The following is an 18072-nucleotide window of genomic DNA, read 5'->3' as shown; positions in this document are numbered from 1 at the left end:
CAGCAGAACTTTAACGTTACAGAAACTTCGGGAAATAAACCAGATGAGGCTGATGCTATATGCGGTAGCGTTACAAAATATGCATGGGGTGTCGCTCTGGGACGCATCGTTCTGGGATGGGCGAGTATGAAGCTGGGAGGGAAAAATCTAAGTATACTCACTACCAAAAACTAAACTACACCGCTGGAGATAAAGGTGCACTATGAGTTCAGCATGGTTTCAGCGCGATTTCATTTTTGTCTCAAATCGTAGGCGTTTCTCCTTGATCCGCTAGCTGCCTGGCCCCTGAACACACCGTGATAAAGCCCGGTCTCGGGAGACAACACAGGGGTCGTAAACATCAAACAAACACTAGAGGCACAGGATAGGCACCAAAATACAACAAACCACCCGACAAGATGGTTGGGGGAGGGGGTGGGGGTTAGTGACAGTTAGTCATGACAGTTATGGAAACATGGGGGGGAGGGGCGAGCTTGCTCTGTTTTGTTTGGAATTTACTTGGAACGTCAACAGAAGTGACGTCATGCAGGAACTGATAGTGCACCTGTAAATGTAAACCAGGTGCAGACTGACGAAAGAGAGGGATGAGATGACAGGGGGAGACAAGTTTAGAGAGAGAGAGAGAGAGAGAGAGAGAGGAGACAAGAAATCAGAGAGTATGAAGGTAGAGGAGTGTGGGTCGGAGGTGTAGAAGATAGGGAGGAGGTGTTGGAGAAGAAGGGAGGCAATCGGTGGGGGAGGAGGAGAGAAACTGCGGAGTTCAGTCACTTCCGCAATCTGCACCATGTGAGCTACCGGGACTGAAGTCTATTTGCTCCTCTTTGGACCCGGCATCCATACGGGATAAAGCAGTTGCCCGGCAGAGCCGAGGCTTTCATCCGCCAGAGGAAGCGAGATCCAGCGAAGGAGAGGGTCCAGAGTCCGGGGAGGAGACATCAGTGGCTGATTTCGGGGTCTCCCAGCGGCTGAAAGAACAGACAGTCCCCGAAAGAGAGCTCAGATCAGCCGGGAAGATGACTGCAGACGTGGCGGTGTCTCTGTCGTTGCTCGCAGGGATCGTCGCGCTGAGCGACGTAACCCGCAAATTGTTGTCCAGGGCCCTCGCGGACACCGGGCTCTCGGTGTACGCGGTGGAGCTCGTGTCCACCTTCCAGCTGTGCTGCTGCACGCACGAGCTTAAGCTGCTGTCCGAGGTGGGCGGGATCGAGACTCGACTCGCGCTCACTTTGACGTACCTGGCGTCCGTGGTCCACGGGCTCACCTTCAGCGGGGCTATCGGCAACCCCTCCGGTACGCTTGAGCAAGCTTACCGCGCGAGGTTCTCGGGCGGTTGCGCCCTGGGGCGGATCGCGTGCCAGTTTGCTGCGGCCGCCGCTGCACAAGCCGCGGTGCCGGTGATCTGGGGTATTGGGTTGTCGGGACTGCACGTGCGACACAAGCTGCACGATTACCGGTGCATCAGCCCCATTCATGCACCGCTGCCCGAGGCTGCAGCTGTGGAGCTCGCATGCGCCTTTGCGGTTCAGACTGCTATAACCCACACGCGATCGGTGGAGGAGAAATACCGCGTGCACGCGGTAGCTGCGGTCATCGCAACAGTGGTTTATGCAGGTATGACGCTGACTCTGCTCTACTTTGTTGTTTGTCTTTGTTGATGAGTCTCAGTGTCTTGCTCATGAGCACTTTAGCAGGTCTCGAATTGCATGCAGCAGTATTGTGTTTATTATAGTCTATGTAATAAAACACAACAAACTTGAGATTTTAGGTAAAATAGGCTTTCTTCTTTAGTCTGTGATCACACCTACAGCTGCTAATTTAGGCCTATCTCCTTTCTTCTGTTCCACTCTGTTTATCAGGACTTTGTCATGTGACTTCTTTTTACTTTGTAATTAGAAATGTAGCAAAGTACAAGAGATAATAGAGATAAGAGATAGACTATTAATTCCACACTGGGGATATTCCCTTGTTGTTATGATAACCTACTTGTGATTAAAAAAATACTTTGCCTAAGTAAGACTAAAATTGCAGTTTAAAATGTCAATCAATATTTCCCAAAGCCCAAGATGAGGTCCTCAAATGTCTTTTGCCCACAATTTTCACATTTAAGAAGCTGGAATTAGAGAAGTTTTACTTTTCTATCTTTAAAAAAATAACTTAATTATTAATTAGATTAATAGATTATGCTAATAGTTGACAACTAATCTATTAATTGATTAATCTTTGCATACATATATAATACATACTAATCATGCCATTTTTGCACCTACTATACTAGAAAATATTGTAATTTCCTGTTTTGTTCTAACAGGAAAACAACAACTTCAATGTGAACACACTTCATAAGCACCTGTATAGAATTAATGTACTCTCATGTCCTCTTATTGATGCTTCACAGCTGTTTGAACTTGGTGACCATAAAACAATATCCATCTTTCTACTAAGAATTACAGAGCACAGTTGTAAACTGTGGCTGCAGTTTTGGTCCCTAAAAGTTCCTACTGAAGATTTACGTCTTCATTATAGAACCAATGGACTTGGAGCTGACAGCCACAGACAGGAAGTCAGAATGTATTGAGAGATGGAGTAACACAGTGTTGGTTTGGATGTTTTCATGGGATAGATGGGTTAGAAAAATATAGAATAGTAACATCTTTAATCATTTCAATTCATTTCATTCAGAACTGCCTCTAATGTAGCATTGTGTGTGTGTGTGTGTGTGTGTGTGTGTGTGTGTGTGTGTGTGTGTGTGTGTGTGTGGGGGGGTGGAGCGCGACAGGAGCTGTGTTTAACCCTGCGTTGGCCTTCTCCACACAGTTTCGCTGCAGTGGAAACTCTTTCCTGGAGTATTCTCTGGTCTACTGGCTGAGCCCGCTGCTGGGTAAGACCCACTGATGCATGCTGATATCAGGGGTATCTGCAATTAACTTTAAAAACTCATGTTGAAGAATATGGAAATGGGGAAAAAACTTTATTGACCTTCACGCTTCAGGACTTCCTTAAGTTAGACAAATCTTTAACCCTAGCGGAGTTTAAGGTTGCTTTCACACCTGAGCTGTTTGGTCCGTTTAAAACGAACCCTGGAGCGTTTCGTCGGATAGTCCGGGTTGTTTGGGGGTGGGGGGGTGAAAGCTCATTCAAACTTTGGTGCAGACCAAACAAACTCTGGTATACTCTGGTAAATGTGTACATCATTTCTGTTTGCATATAGGCTGGCTGTGTTACTGAAGGATGGAATTATAGTCATAATAAATGATTCCCTTTTTGGCTGGGGACCCCCTGGAACTCCCTCAAGGACCTCTGGGGGGTTCCCAGACCCCACTTTGAAACCACTAGTAGTATGTTTGATTATGTATCCACAGGGAAGCAAAGGTTATTATTGTATCTGTCTGTCTGGTCTCGTGAAAGTCTTCAAAAACATTGATTTCAGGTTTCTCAACAATTCTTTTTTGCCATTCCAGGTATGATGAGCTCAGTGCTGCTGTTTGATAAACTCGTCCCCCTGCTGTCGATAAAATCATCGGCTCTCCATCTCCCCCTGGAGACCAAGAAGAGGGCATGAGCATCGCCGGCCTGGCAGCATTTCAAACCCAGAGCATATGTGGGGATGTTGTTACCGATACACTGTTAACCCGCTGCTGATTTCAGTCGCCACGAGTTAGAAAAAGATGAACAGCACTGATATGCACTTTTTTAAAGACCTCAAGAGCACACCTTAGAAGCTAGAAAAGAAAACTAAATACTCTAATTATAGTGTTTTTGTAAAATAGATCTCCTAAAGAAGGCATGCAGAAATTGATTGACCATTTTTCTTGACTTTAGAGGTGGTTGGTAGAACACTAAAAGTCATTGCGATGCTTGAGGTCTTTTCAATTTAAAACCTTTTAGACACTTGAACACTTTGTTTTTTTTGGATCACCACCTCAGAGCCAACATCAACTGTTCCAAATGCACACTGTAAATGTCTGTCCCTAGTATATCTGCCATTATAACTAACAAAAGAAGGTTTGCCTTGTACTTGCATGACTTTAAGGCAGATTACAGCATGTCAGTGTGAAATTCTGCAAAAAAGTGTTGTATTTACAATAAGTTGCCAAGTTTTTTGTGTAATAGAACAATTCACTTTAGCTAATTCACTAATTAATCAAATTTATGATGGAAATATATTTAAAATGTTCTAACTTAAGTATGATATGACATTATTTGTATAACACTTCTTAACAAAGTGCTTAACAGAAAAATTATTAATGTTTGTACCTGATGTGACATTCCAGAGCCAAGCACATTATAGGAATGTACTGGACACACGTCTTGGTTAGCTCTGCACAGATTTAACTGGTGCCTTTGTATTCTCTGTAAAAAAAATGGAAAGGCAGATTAAATTACTGTTTTGTCAGACCCCATTTTGAAAAAAGATTGTTTCTTATTGTTGTTGTTTAAATGGTGCGTAGTAGGGCATTTACTTGATTAGCCAGTCTATAAAAAAGGTTACTCAACATATTAATCATCTTTGATTTGAAAGTAATTTTTCACTCATAGGGACGGCTGTCGGTCCCCCACTTTGGTGCAGACTTAATTACCTCAACAATTATTAGATAGATTGCCATAAAATGTTGTACAGACATTCATGATTCCCAGAGGATGAATTCTACTGACTTATGTTTAGCTTTTAGTGGAAAATATCACATTTTCTATTGTTATAAGCAAGTACAACACAAAAAACACAGATCTTTACACGTGAGATAATACGAAATGTAAACTTAAGAGTTGCCAATATGTGAGATACAATGCATTTAAACATAATCCAAGGAATGTTAAATATCAACTATTCAATAGATTGCCATGACACTTGGTTCAGATATTCATGTCACCCTCAGGATGGATTGTAATAAGGTTTGTGATCCTTTGACTTTTTTTCCTTACACCATCATCAGGTCGACATTTTAATGTGTCTAATATTGTATGACCAAATACCTGCAGGTAATGACATTCCATCAGCCTCAAATGTACTTTGTGTATCGTGCTAATTAACAAATGTTAGCATGCTGATTTTAGCATTTAGCTATTTAGTCTTGTTAAACTTTTAACTATTTCATATATCCTCTTTCTATTGTTCCTTAAATATTGTTTTGCGTGATGAATTTTATAACATGTAAGTCAGAGAAAATATTCTGACATATCTCGAGAGGGGATAATTGTCTTTTCAGTCAACCTTTCCTCGTGCCATAACCTCACTATTTCACATCTCTACTGGACAAGAAATGGCGGCCATCCCGTGCCCTTTCAGTAGCACGATGTGCTGTAAACGTGTACCCCACCCAAAGAAAGGAACCCATACTAGTGAAGCATAAAATATAACTCAGCCTATCAGAGTCATTGAAATATGGTTTAATGCATTTAATGCAAAGAGACACAAGAGCCACGAAGAAGCTAAGGAGGACAAATAAAGGATGTGATATGTCCAAACTTAAGGAAATTATGGATTACATTTATTCTACATTTTTGTAAGTTTTAATCATTTTCACAGGCATTACTTATAGGCTATACATACAAATAAATAAAATAAGGTAGTACTAATGTGTTCTGTTGTTGATCGGGGACACTGTTTCTGAAAAGAGATGTGGAGTTTCTGCAATATATTTCAATACTGTGAGTGCCACAAACTTAGCAGCAGTCACCTCCATTGTATTGTACTGGAGGCAGAAATTACAGAGATAACTATATCTGAAGACCAAATAAATACAAAAATATCTTCATAAATAGTTACCACTAGAGGTGAGAAAATGTTTTCTCCGTGCGATTTGGCCTCTTAAGAAGCTATCCAGAAGGTAATCATTAAAATGTCCAGATGCTCTGCAGCTCACTGTTGTGAATGCAGAAAGAACTGTAAAACCAAACCTCTGAGATTAAAGACACTAAAAAGTGGAGTTGCAGTTTGTGTTAATTGTTTTTAGGTTTGCGAGCCCTTTGTGTTGTATTAAGACACGTGTCAAACTCAAGGCCCGCGGGCCAAATCCGGCCCATTGCGGATTTAGATCTGGCCCGTATATCAATTTGGTTTCACAATAAATTTTTGCCCGCGTCTCCTTTGATTTCCTGTAGGGCTTCATCCATCCATCCATCTTCGTCCGCTTATCTGGTATCGGGTCGCGGGGGTAGCAGCTCCAGCAGGGGACCCCAAACTTCCGTTTCCCGAGCCACATTAACCAGCTCCGACTGGGGGATCCCGAGGCGTTCCCAGGCCAGGTTGGAGATATAATCCCTCCACCTAGTCCTGGGTCTTCCCCGAGGCCTCTTCCCAGCTGGACGTGCCCAGGGAAGCATCCTTACCAGATGCCCGAACCACCTCAACTGGCTCCTTTCGACGGGAAGGAGCAGCGGCTCTACTCCGAGCTCCTCACGGATGACTGAGCTTCTCACCCTATCTCTAAGGGAGACGCCAGCCACCCTCCTGAGGAAACCCATTTTGGCCGCTTGTACCCTTGTACTGTAGGGCTTCATGTCAATCAAAATGTGACAAAAAGCGTACAAAAATGTCAGAAAAAGCAAAAAAATTTACAAAAATGTCTGAGAAAGCCACAAAAGTTCGAACAAAAACCGAGGAAAAAAAGCTAAAAAAAAATGTTTAAAAAAAAAAAAAAACATGCAGTAACAAAACCACGTCAATAATCTCTACATGTCTGGCCCTTGGTGTGGTTCTCTTTTTCCAGTGTGGCCTTCTGGGAAAAGGAGTTTGACACCCCTGTATTAAGATAACAAAAAACAACAACAAAAAAAAATGTTTAGTGGAGCTTTCAAACCTCAGTTCAATTAATAAATCAAGCAAAAGAATATCTTACAAAAACTATGCATTTATTGACAATTTCATACAAAGACATTAACTCTCCTTTGCAGAGAATCCGATATTAAATTGGTTGTTAAGTACAAAACAAACTCAGCATTTTCTTTTTTTTACAGTCAACAGGATCTGGATATTTGTGGCTGCATCTCAATAGTCTACGTTAGCTGACTTGGCTGTATGCAGCGTACTTTACATATATGACTTGGACAAATTAGTAAAGATGAAGGTGAGCAGAAAGCCAACAACACAATACAACATGTGAGCTCCAATTCAACACAAGAGAAAATGTAAGAAGCTTCAAAAGACTAGTGAGATGATTACAAGTAAGAGCTGAGAGCCTTAAAGAAGTGCTGCTGTCCTCGCCTCCAATCCCATGATGCAACACTGGTGCTTTGATTGGCCGCTGAGATGACTTCCCTCTACAGAAAGATTCAGATAACACATGAATGAACCAGACTGCTCACAATCTGATCGTCCACATTTATTTACAAAGACGTTTCCACAAATATGTCTTTTGTTGCTACTTGTCACATCTTTTATTTCATTACCAGTGGTCAACGTCTGCGTCCTCAAACTGACCGGCCTCCATCGCTGCTGCATCCACCTCCATACCGTCTGTCAACAACAAATACACTCAATTTTTTACAGCATCCCAGAAACAAAACCTTGTAAAATCCGCCATCATCTTTTTCACTTTCACAGCAGATTAGTGCTAAAGAAAACAAAATGGAGAACAATATTTTCTTTATAGAAATATCAATAAAATGTTAAATATCTGTCTTCTCTGTGTGACCTTCTAGATACTACAAGTGAGAAGCTCTTTTATTTATTTTTTATTTAACAAAGTAAAAAGTCCCAGTTCAACATTAAGCAGATGAACCAAAAGGATCAACATCTTACATTCAAGCTAAATTTCTCGAGAGTTTTGAACATAAGAAACTTTAAAGTCTATATTTTTATACGGACTTCATGCTTACAAAATATCAAATGTTAATTTGCAAAAAACAGATGCAGAAGGTGCCTTAGACCCTCCTTCTTTTAAACATTTTTATGGGGAATTATTAGAACCTTAGTTTACTGGCAGGTGATAAACTGGGTTAAAGGTCCAGTGTGTAATGTGGTTAGTTGTTCATTATCAAAATCTGTGTTGCCCGTTCACAAACTTGTCCTTTTCATGAATATTTACCACCACCATCAATTCCAAGTATTCCTTTTGGCTTGAAATGTTACATTTGCGTTCGCATGAACTGGGGGAGACGCTCCATATTCATGCTCCATCTTGAAATACGTTAGCCGGTAAGGGACATACAGGACATACGGCTCCACCTTTCACGTTTGTATCGTAGCTTTCCGGCCCCGGCAAGTTTGAAGAAGAAAACATGGAGGACCACACGTATTCAAAATCAAAATTTCAGGAACAGGAGTCTTCTTCTTCGCCCAGAAAAAGGAGATTGAAAAGAGCAAGAGACCGTCTTTTTGAAGTGTGAAGGCTACCGTAGCTGTAATACGTACTTTGAACTGCGTGGTGCGAGAGAGTTGATTAGGATATATGATCTCAACGCTAGATGGGAGAAATTCCCACACATTGGACCTTTAAGAGGAAGGATGATGCCCCCTTGTGACTAAATATAAAAATCAATATGTCTGAACAGTCCCCGTCTACAGTGCTTTTTTCAAAACTAAGTCAACCTATGGCTGAAAGATAAGTTATAGTTTCACTGTCCTTCCTTACTAGTCTTCAACCCAATTAGAAATGCCCTCCGATTACCAGCTGTTTCAGTGTATTTGCAAGAATCATGTTTTGCCTTCTCTTACTGGGTGAGCTAGAGGCCGCCCCATCTTTATCATTCTTATTGGTAGATGAAATTTGTGACGTAATTAATTCCCATCTATGCCCCGACCCACCTTTAACCTGAGCAGAGGTCTAACAAAATGGTGTAGTCTGGCATCTTTCGCACTCAGAAGCTTGAGCGATGCGTTTTACGTCACCACGGAGAAAGACAACAGAAGCGTTCAGCTTTGGAGACGAAGAGGACATAAAAATTAGAAGATAATGACCTCTTCTGAAGAGCCCAACATGTTTTTAATCCTCCGTGTCCTCCTTGATTTGACGGGATAAACGCTACTAGTACAAGTGTGTGTGTGTGTGTGTGTGTGTGTGTGTGTGTGTGTGTGTGTGTGGGGGGGTGCGATCACCGAAGGCTTGTGTCTTGTGGACGCGCTGACAGTTTTGTTGTCATTACTTTGAATTCCTCATGGGGGCGACAGAAACTACGTACTATAGGTAATTCCAGGCGTTTGATATACAGGGAAGGGGGAGAGAGAGGATGGGAATTACATGCAGCAAAAGGATGCAGATCGGAATTGAACCCCCAGCCGCTGCAGTGAGGACTGCACCTCTGTACATGGGGCGCACGTTCAACCAGGTGAACTACCCAGGCGCCCTACAAATTGTCTTTTTAATGAACATATTGAATATTAAGCTGTTAATCTGAGGAAAGCTTGGTATTAGCTTGGTTTAGTGTAGTACGCAGCTTTCATTAGTCAACAGTAAATTACATAGACGTTTCCTTCAGTTTCATCATTATGTTGCACGTGGTGTATGGAAGGCGCCACGTTAAGCCATTCATTTTGTTTTGTTTCATGCTTCTGGTAAAAAGATTTTTGTCTCTCTTGGCTCTACTTACTTGCTCTGAACTTACATCAGGTTAAGTAGCAACAGAACAAAGCAGCCTAAAGTTTTGAATGGTGACGGCAAAAAGATTCATTTAATGAACTGGCGAGTGGCGACCTCCTTCCTTTGAGGGATAGTCATCTGAAATGGCTTCTACCATTCAAAAGGAAAGGTCTCTTATGTTGCATTTCTAAAAAGATGGGGCCCCTTTCTTGATTTCTTAAAGAAGATTAATGAAACATGTCCAACATATCTGATTTTAGTCTATTATCAATGTGGCGTTATCGTTAAATTTCAGTCTCTCCATCACCAGGCTGCTGTGTGTGTTTGACTCAAACCTTCAAATTCGGCGTTGGCTTCTTCGGTTCGGACCCCGGCCATGTGGTACTGCTGAGCGACTGACTCGGCTAACATCCCCTCCAGCCTCTCCAGCGTGGCCTGGCCCTCCTGCGTGAGCGCCGACAGACCCTCATCACAGGTGTAGAAAGACGGGATGTCAGCATGGCCGTGCTCTGGGTGGTGGAGGAGAGAGACGGTGGCTATAACAGCTGCCATGTGCTTGGTATAGAGTAGAAAACTTAGGATTTATAAGCATTATATTAACATTTACGCAAAACACTTTACTGCAGCTGTACAAAGCTATAAATACATTCTAAGTGTTTATTAATGTACAGTTTTTCTCAACAATTATAACTTCCACTATGAAGACAATTATTACAACTGTTTTTTCATTCATTATCGGTTTGTATAGCAACCTCCACGTATGGATGCTCAAAGGAGGAGTTCTAGTTGTTAACAAAAACATTATAAGAAATAATTAAATCTGCTGACATTACTTCATGTATACCATTATAGTGCGTTATAAAACATGCATTACATTTTGATATACTGCTTATGAATGTTAAATATTCTTTAGTTGGCTCCCCACAGTGGTTGCTAGTCTTTCTGGGGTCCACGCAAAACAACAAAAAACATTTAAAATCACAAAGTATCAATAAAACAAATGGCAAAAACAAGCCAGACATAAATATAAAAATAAGTGATATGACTACATTTCAAAAAGTAGACAACAGAAACGTATACGTGACTTCCAACAGCAGGCATTGACACACCCAAAGAGCAACTTAACCAAGACAAACATTTTGAACTTCCGCCCACTTCCTAACTCAGCAGCTAATACCAAGAACTTTATCTGTAATGTTTCAGTTCACCGCTGACATCCATCAGATAAATACACTGACAGAAATCTGAGGAGAAACACCCCCGTCATCTTAAAATGTTGGGAAATGCTGTCATTAGGGCCATTTCCTAAATTAGTTATTGAACCAATATCATCTGCACATAAATAACAAGCCTACATGTGAAATGTGATACTGATAATGCCTAATCATTATTTCTAACTTCACATTAAAACTTTTAAAACGTTCCTGATATTCCTCTGTTCAGAATTGTATTTTGTGACTTTATCCACCTCTACCACCGTTACATTTAGTTTTGTTTGACCTCAGCCTCCAACCCCATTGTATTAACTGTACTTATCTGAGATTATAGGCACAGACTAGCATTATTGGCTGTTAATGCCATAAAACTAGAGGCATAAGAATCTGAAAAAGCATTTAGTTATTGCAAACTTTCCATACTTTAGGTGTTTTTAATCTTAACAGACACATTTGTTCTGTAAAGAATCAATAGAAGGTGTTAAGTTGTTGCAAATGTGCAGCGATGAAGGCTGGAGGTCTTACCTGCCTCTGCAACCAAAGAGTCCCAGCAACCAGGGGAACAGAGAGAGACAGGAGATAAATGAGAGTCAACATGTTATAGTCAGTCTACAGAATGGTATTATACGGTCAGCTGAAAACCTGATTCTCCAAAAATGTATAACGGAAGGGAGAAATAAGGAAGGAGGGAAGGAGTTGGCCTCCTGCTCTCTATGTTTTAATGCAGCCAAATTCACAATACAGTTGTCCTCACTTACATACTGTTCTGTTTCTATTGTCAGACAACTGAATGAGTGTGACCAGCAGTCATTACCAAGCTGCTGAGCTGCAGATAAAATCATTTAAAATGAGTCATGACAGTAAAGGTCAGAAGCAACAAAAAGTTGTCATATTCAGGGGCAGTCAAAATTCCCCCAAACAACTCTGAACCAAGTTATTAATGTGAAGCTCTGCTGCTGAAATGGTTCCAGCGGACATTAAAACTGCGACAGAGTGTATGGATATTGTCAATCAATAAAAGTGATTAAACAAGTATATCCATCTTTTTAAAAACTGAAATCAAGACTTGATCTCATCCTTTAGACATTTTAAGAGACTAAACTGTCTATTTCTTTACTGTATAATATGCAACATTTCCACACTGACATGTCCAAAAACGAGTAGAGCGTTATATTTTGTTGAGCTGTGTACTTACATTACCCCAAATGTTTCCAACAATCAAACCCAGTGAAGTCATTTTGATTAAGGTAACAGTCCGTTACGTTTGGTCTCCTTTGAGCATCAGCGTTAGCAGTGCGGTTGTCTGGCAGAAGCTGCCATAAATTAACTTTGTATCCAGTTTTCAGCCACATTTTTGCAATAAACTTTTTAGATCGTGGACGTTTTTAACTATATATTTTAACCGAATTAGACATCGGACGTCTGAATCCAAAGAGATCAGAGAAACAAGCTGAGCAAACGTTAGCGACAGCAGCTCGGCTGGCGGCAGCAGCTCGGCTCGCAGCCCCTCCACCGACGAGTCGGACAGCTTCAGAGAAAAACTCATTTTTTTAACGTGAACGTACGTTATTTAGTGTCTTTATCGGTTTAAATCAGCGAGTCCGAGGAGACCTCTACAGATAAAAACCTCCTGAACAACGAACACTGAAGGAGTCCTGACTGACTGCAATGACGTCAGGTGGTGAAGACAACAACTCCCATGATCCCACGCTACTTTACAATGTTAACTAACTCCGTCGTTTTGTTTTTATTGAGAGACCCCTAACGGCAGAAACATATACATTACATATACAGTAGTACGTTTAATTATTCACTATTTATGTGCTTACATTTCTGTGGAACCTTATTCCCTCTTCTGCAACTATATAACTTTAAAAAACTTGGTGTTTTGTGAATTTATTTTGAACCAACAATGTGTTTCTGTCAAAGCTACGCGGGCCTTAATACCAGAATCTTGTTGTACGGATTAAATAATTATGATTTACCAAGCAGGTTGAATTTGTTAATATAATGTTGACCTGTTGCTCAGGCGCAGGTGACATTAGAATAAGTGTGTGAGTGTGTCTGTGCGTGTGCATCTTTCCTCACCGGCCTCCTCCACGTCGTACTCTTCTCCTTCGAAGTCATTGTCGGAGTCGTCGTCCTCTGGGTCGGGGTGCAGCGCCTGGCACTCACACATCGCTGAGAACATGGACTCCACTGCATGTAACGAGATGCTACATTAGAGGCAGTGCTGATTAAAATGGATTTAAATGATTACGCTCATTTTATTTTTAATAAAGTTCTTATTAATTTCCTAAAACAGCTAGTCACTATAGTTGTTATCAAACAAACTGGAGGAAATAGTGTTCGATGGGGACTATTTTCAGTGGCGGATTAATCCACATTCGGTGCTCTAGTGATTATTTTGGGGCCAATTCAGCTGCAGTTACTTTTAAAATATTTACACGTAACAATTGTCAGGTGAAATATGCACGCATCAAAGGAAACTAAAACATGTCTTTTAGGTTTTGTAGTTTTTAAAGCCAAAGCGTCCTTGTTAATTGTAAGAGAATAACATTATTTATATTTAAGAAAGAAAAGTGAAGTTCTTCAGCCTGGTGCCTTGTTGTTGTAGCTGACCCAGGACTTATTATAGAACATATTATGGACATTTACAACAAACTGTCTGAACAATAACGTCAACATTTATCTTTATTTTTTTATCTTAAATCTGTGGTCTTAATAATTTGGTCTGATCACTCGTGTGGTTAGCTTGAGTTGTGACTTGGACATTAAAATGTTAAAACTGATCAGAATGAAAATACGACCCTGGTTAAGGCAATAAACTAAAAATATAAAACTACATATTTAAGTTAAGGACCAGAAACAGTCCGACCCTCATCCTCAGTGTGATCACTCACATGCCACCTTGTCGCTGGGCACAAATCGAATCTCGGTGATCGCTTCTTCATCATCACCGGCACAGCTGCTGTTACTGCTGTCGTCTTCCTCGTCATCAGCTGCTTTCTCTGCCATATCTGCCTCATTCTCACCTGCAAGGATATAAGAGTGACACACAGTCAAAAACTCATAGCTTTAACTTTCCTCCTGGTTTTACATGAATCATTATGCCACACTAGAGGTGTTGAAATTAATCAAATAATCGATGCATTGAATCGTGGACGATGCTGCATCGATAAATCGGCCGGGACATAATCGATTATTTCTGTTTATAATTTAATGTAGGCCTAACAACCTTTCTGTTTACATATTCTGGTACGTTTTGCACATTCAGGACGTGCCGTGTGCTCAGTGCTGTAGTTTTATGTGTCCAGTTTATTTAGTATTAGAGCACTGCAGAATGTTTTGTTTTGCTTGAAAAGCTATGAATTAAATATCGTATATGGCTTTAATAGAAAAATGTATTTGACGCATCGAGATATCAAATCGAAGACGTGATGATCGTAATTAGAGATGCACTGATTACAGCTTTCTAGACCGATTACGATTTCCGATTTTCTTTGAGTTAGGCCAGCCGATACCGATTTTATTTTTTCTAACCTCTTTACAGCACACACACATTTATTTTCTCTCTTTTCTTTAATAGAACATTTTGCACAGAACATGTGTTGAACAGATAATGGATCACTATAAAATAGAACTATATAAATTATTCCTGGTTTGGGAAATTCACACACATCTAAAGAGCAACGTTAGAACCATTTCCTTCTTTTCACGTCCAATATCCAACTAAAAAAAAATGTGATTTTGGTTTTTGGGGTCGTCCCTCCACGCCCTACTTTTTCCTTGCAGGTGTTGCATATTGCGGCGCTCCGGCTGGGTGCCGTAGTATTTTACTATTGCTCTTTAAAAAAGCAAAATTATTTTATTATCCGATAACTCAATGGAATAATCAATATAATATTCAATTACTAAAATAATCGATAGCTGCAGCCCTAGTTCAAACAATGCATGGTGGGGGGGGGGTACCTTCCGGTAAAACAAAAGTAAAAAATACTCACATAAACACTTTCATGTAAAGATTTCATAAGTAGGGAAATATTTAGGCCCCATTTACACAAATACGCTCACGGGTGAAAACGACAAAATATTTTATCAGCTCTGCCTTTCGTTTAGACGGCGACGGCATTGTTAGGGCTTAAAAACGCAAAAAAGTGAAACCACCCTCCAGAGTGGAAATCTTAAAAACGCTCCACCGTCACGTTCCCGTATAAAGGGTAAAAACACACTGTGTGTGTGTGTGTGTGTGTGTGTGTGTGTCTGTCTGTCTGTCTGGGCATTGTTTGGAGCAATAACTCCACCTCCTCGTCTGTCCAGACAAAATTGTCAGCTTTTGTTGTTCGCGTCGCACTACTACGGAGAGGAGAGGGAGAGAGGAGGAGGAGGAGGAGGAGGAGTAGTAGAGGGAGACAAGTAGGAGGAAGGTTCTACGCAGGCGCGCAGACTTGGTAGATTGCATTTCACACACTTTTGCGTCACCATATGCACGCAGATTTCCTCGCCCATAACGCTCGTCTAAACGCGGAATAAAAAGTGAAAACACAACGCCACTTTTGCGTTTTCTCTTCAGATCGTTTCCGTCTAAACGTAGCCTTAGTTTGTGTGTGGTGGGTTCACAGACCCAAAACCACAACAGAAACTAAAGAGTTTTCTGAACACGGGTTATTCTTGACACCAAAGAATAAAATGTGTTTAGATTAAGTGGCAGATTTGAAACAAACCTTCCCTCGTTTGCTGCCAGATATCACGCCAGAGAGAAGGCAAATGACTTTAAGTAAAAACTCAACAATTGATCCTACAATGTTTTTTGTCACTCTCACCCGTGAGTTTGCCGTTGACCATGACGTACAGGTGTTCCTGTGGGTAAGCGCTGACGTCTCTAGAGATGGCGTGCAGGCCGATGGTGGGATACTCCAGAGAGAAACCCATCCCTGAGCCGTCAAACCACAACAGCCGCCTGCAGAAAAGAAAATTGCACACAAAGCTGACAGTTGTTGGTTCATAAAGGGTGCACGCACATACCGACAGCTCCATTTAATGGCATTTGACTGTGGCAGGAAACACGGGGAGAGAGGGTGATGACAAAGCTGCAAGACCCCCACAAAGGTTTAGTATGTCATTTTGAGTGCTTTTCCAGGCTTTTAAAGCAAGTTCTGAACGGTTTTCATGACTGTGGAAACTTTGGACCTTTATCAGTTGACAATCAGCGATTGATTTGGAGCGGAGAGTTTAAGTAAAAGTCAGTAGTCTGGTGTCTAAAAACATACGGCTGACTGATTCTGACTACAGGGGTGCAACTAATCATATTTTTCTTAAATCCATTACCTGTTTTAGCTACAAAATGTCAGAAGAATTGTTTAAAACAATCCTGTTATATTTTGCCAGAGCACCATGGGTGAAATAAATCTTCAGTCACTCAGCTTGCCTTCAATATGACAAAGAAAAGCTTAAAACCCTCACATTTGAGAAACACGTTGGCATGTTTGCTTGACAAACAACACTGGAACGAATAATCGACTAATTTAACATTGATTTTCTGTTGATTACTAAAAAAATAACTGATAAATAGTTTCAGCTTTACCTGATTGATCATACAAAACACCCAAAAGGTAACAATATAGTAAATCCCAGAAGCTTTAATGACTTTACACATTGAGATGTTTACATACAAAACACATGAAGAGCTTATAAAATATTAAGCTTTGTTATAACTACCCAACAGTTTATACAAGTACAGCTGAAAGGATTAGTCGACTCACAGAAAACTGAAGATTGATCCATTTTGATAAATATTTAAGTCTTTTTCACGTAGAACATTTGATGGATCCAGTTTTTCAAAAGGTGAAGATGTTCTGCTTTGTCTTTTATTTAAACTTATTTTCACATCTTAGTCAAAATTTAAGACATATGAATCTAACAAATTATATTTATCGAAAATTTCAAAAAGCCAAAAATGTCCCTAGTGATGCACAAGGGTTGAATAACATTTTCATTGCAGGACTTTTACTTGGAACAGAGTATTATTTACAGAGTTGGATTAGTACATTTATTTAGGCAAATTATCTTAAAAACGTCCTTCATCACTGTTTTTATCCGACTCTCTGGGTGACGAATTAGTTTTTAACCAAATTCATTTCCAACTCTTGTTTTGAAAGTGACTACTCCGGAAGTGGTTAGCACGAGGAGTGGCGGTGTTATGATGTATCTGTTATTATTACTATTATTACACTTTCTGTCATGTATTTGTATAATTTAACACAAGGTCTGTTTCAAACACTGATAATACACCAGATTAAACAACAACAACAACAACAACCTAAAACTAAAAATGGTGGTTTAAAGACAAAAACAAGCGCCACGTGCATCACTTACGTTTCGGCGACGTAGAGCGTGCCGCAGCCCAGCTTCTGGCCGTTCATCACCGCCGTGGTCTCGACTTGCTCGTGCCTCACTCCCTCGGTGGGAGGACGGAGGTTTTTTAATAAAACCATCGTGCGTGCAACCGTTGACGTCTGCAGTCTCGCTGAATGATGCGTCGGGAGAGGAAAGAACCCAGACTCTGCTGTCAACAAGGAGCTGCGTGACCTATTTCGTGCCACAAAAGCTTGCTAATTTAACCCGGGATAACTTCTCTGAAAATGAACGCTCGACAGCTGGAAGCGGATAAACTGCGAGCCGGGCTGTGCGCTTCCTCTCCGGGGTTAGCGCAACCAGGCCGAGCCGTTCAGAGAATCCACAAAGACGGTGTAAAGTCTGAAAATACACAAGCGATGTTACTCCTCACAGTTGTGTCGACCTTTCAAAGCTGAAATATCGCGGCAAGATGTGTCGAAGCAACGTCAAAAAATGACGTCACCACCACGAACAAAGCGTAGTAACGTCTGTTTGTACGTAATTATATATATTTTTTTATTTTATTAAGTAAGGTTATAATGTTCCCTGGTTGGAAATGATTATTTTTGTGTGTATGATGCCGAACTGTTCAAACTCTATACTACATGTTTGTAAAGTTTTGCAAATAAAATTTTTTAAAAAAAACGTCTGTTTGTACGTAACCTCCCTATTCCCGTAGCCACAGTGCTCATAAACATTTTATTTTGAATGTTCTTACCGGAAATGTTTGTATGCCATTTTGTCTAACTTGACGCCCATAGACTTAATAACGTTTTGGTGCCCTCCAGTGGTCACATCGCGCAACTACATCCCGTATATATTATATTAAAGATAATATAAAAAATAAAATAGACAAGAACAGTAATCGAAAAACAATAAATGCAATATTTGAAATATATTTAATAATATATTTTGAGGATATTAATTGGAATTAATTCAATTCAATT

The 18072-nt window shown here is 40.6% G+C and overlaps 2 protein-coding genes across 2 annotated transcripts; one reads left to right on the top strand and one right to left on the bottom strand.

Annotated features, from left to right (window-relative positions):
* The first annotated feature begins 920 nt into the window (after nucleotides 1-920).
* aqp11 (aquaporin 11) lies at nucleotides 921-4400 on the top strand. Its single transcript, XM_078247057.1, has 3 exons — nucleotides 921-1618; nucleotides 2769-2878; nucleotides 3459-4400. The coding sequence occupies exons 1-3, from the start codon at nucleotides 1014-1016 to the stop codon at nucleotides 3557-3559; spliced, it is 816 nt and encodes a 271-aa protein (XP_078103183.1). The 5' UTR covers nucleotides 921-1013; the 3' UTR covers nucleotides 3560-4400.
* A 2537-nt stretch (nucleotides 4401-6937) lies between these two features.
* clns1a (chloride channel, nucleotide-sensitive, 1A) lies at nucleotides 6938-17560 on the bottom strand. Its single transcript, XM_078247056.1, has 7 exons — nucleotides 17105-17560; nucleotides 15553-15689; nucleotides 13633-13764; nucleotides 12818-12928; nucleotides 9851-10024; nucleotides 7387-7453; nucleotides 6938-7257 (listed from the first exon to the last, which is right to left on the bottom strand). Coding segments are annotated over exons 1-7 (741 nt in total). The 5' UTR covers nucleotides 17224-17560; the 3' UTR covers nucleotides 6938-7256.
* Between the last annotated feature and the right edge of the window lie 512 nt (nucleotides 17561-18072).

Source organism: Sander vitreus, chromosome 3 (assembly GCF_031162955.1).
Source record: "Sander vitreus isolate 19-12246 chromosome 3, sanVit1, whole genome shotgun sequence".
NCBI lineage: Eukaryota > Metazoa > Chordata > Actinopteri > Perciformes > Percidae > Sander > Sander vitreus.
Note: the sequence above shows the minus strand (reverse complement) of the source record. Positions and strands in the feature narration are given on the sequence as shown.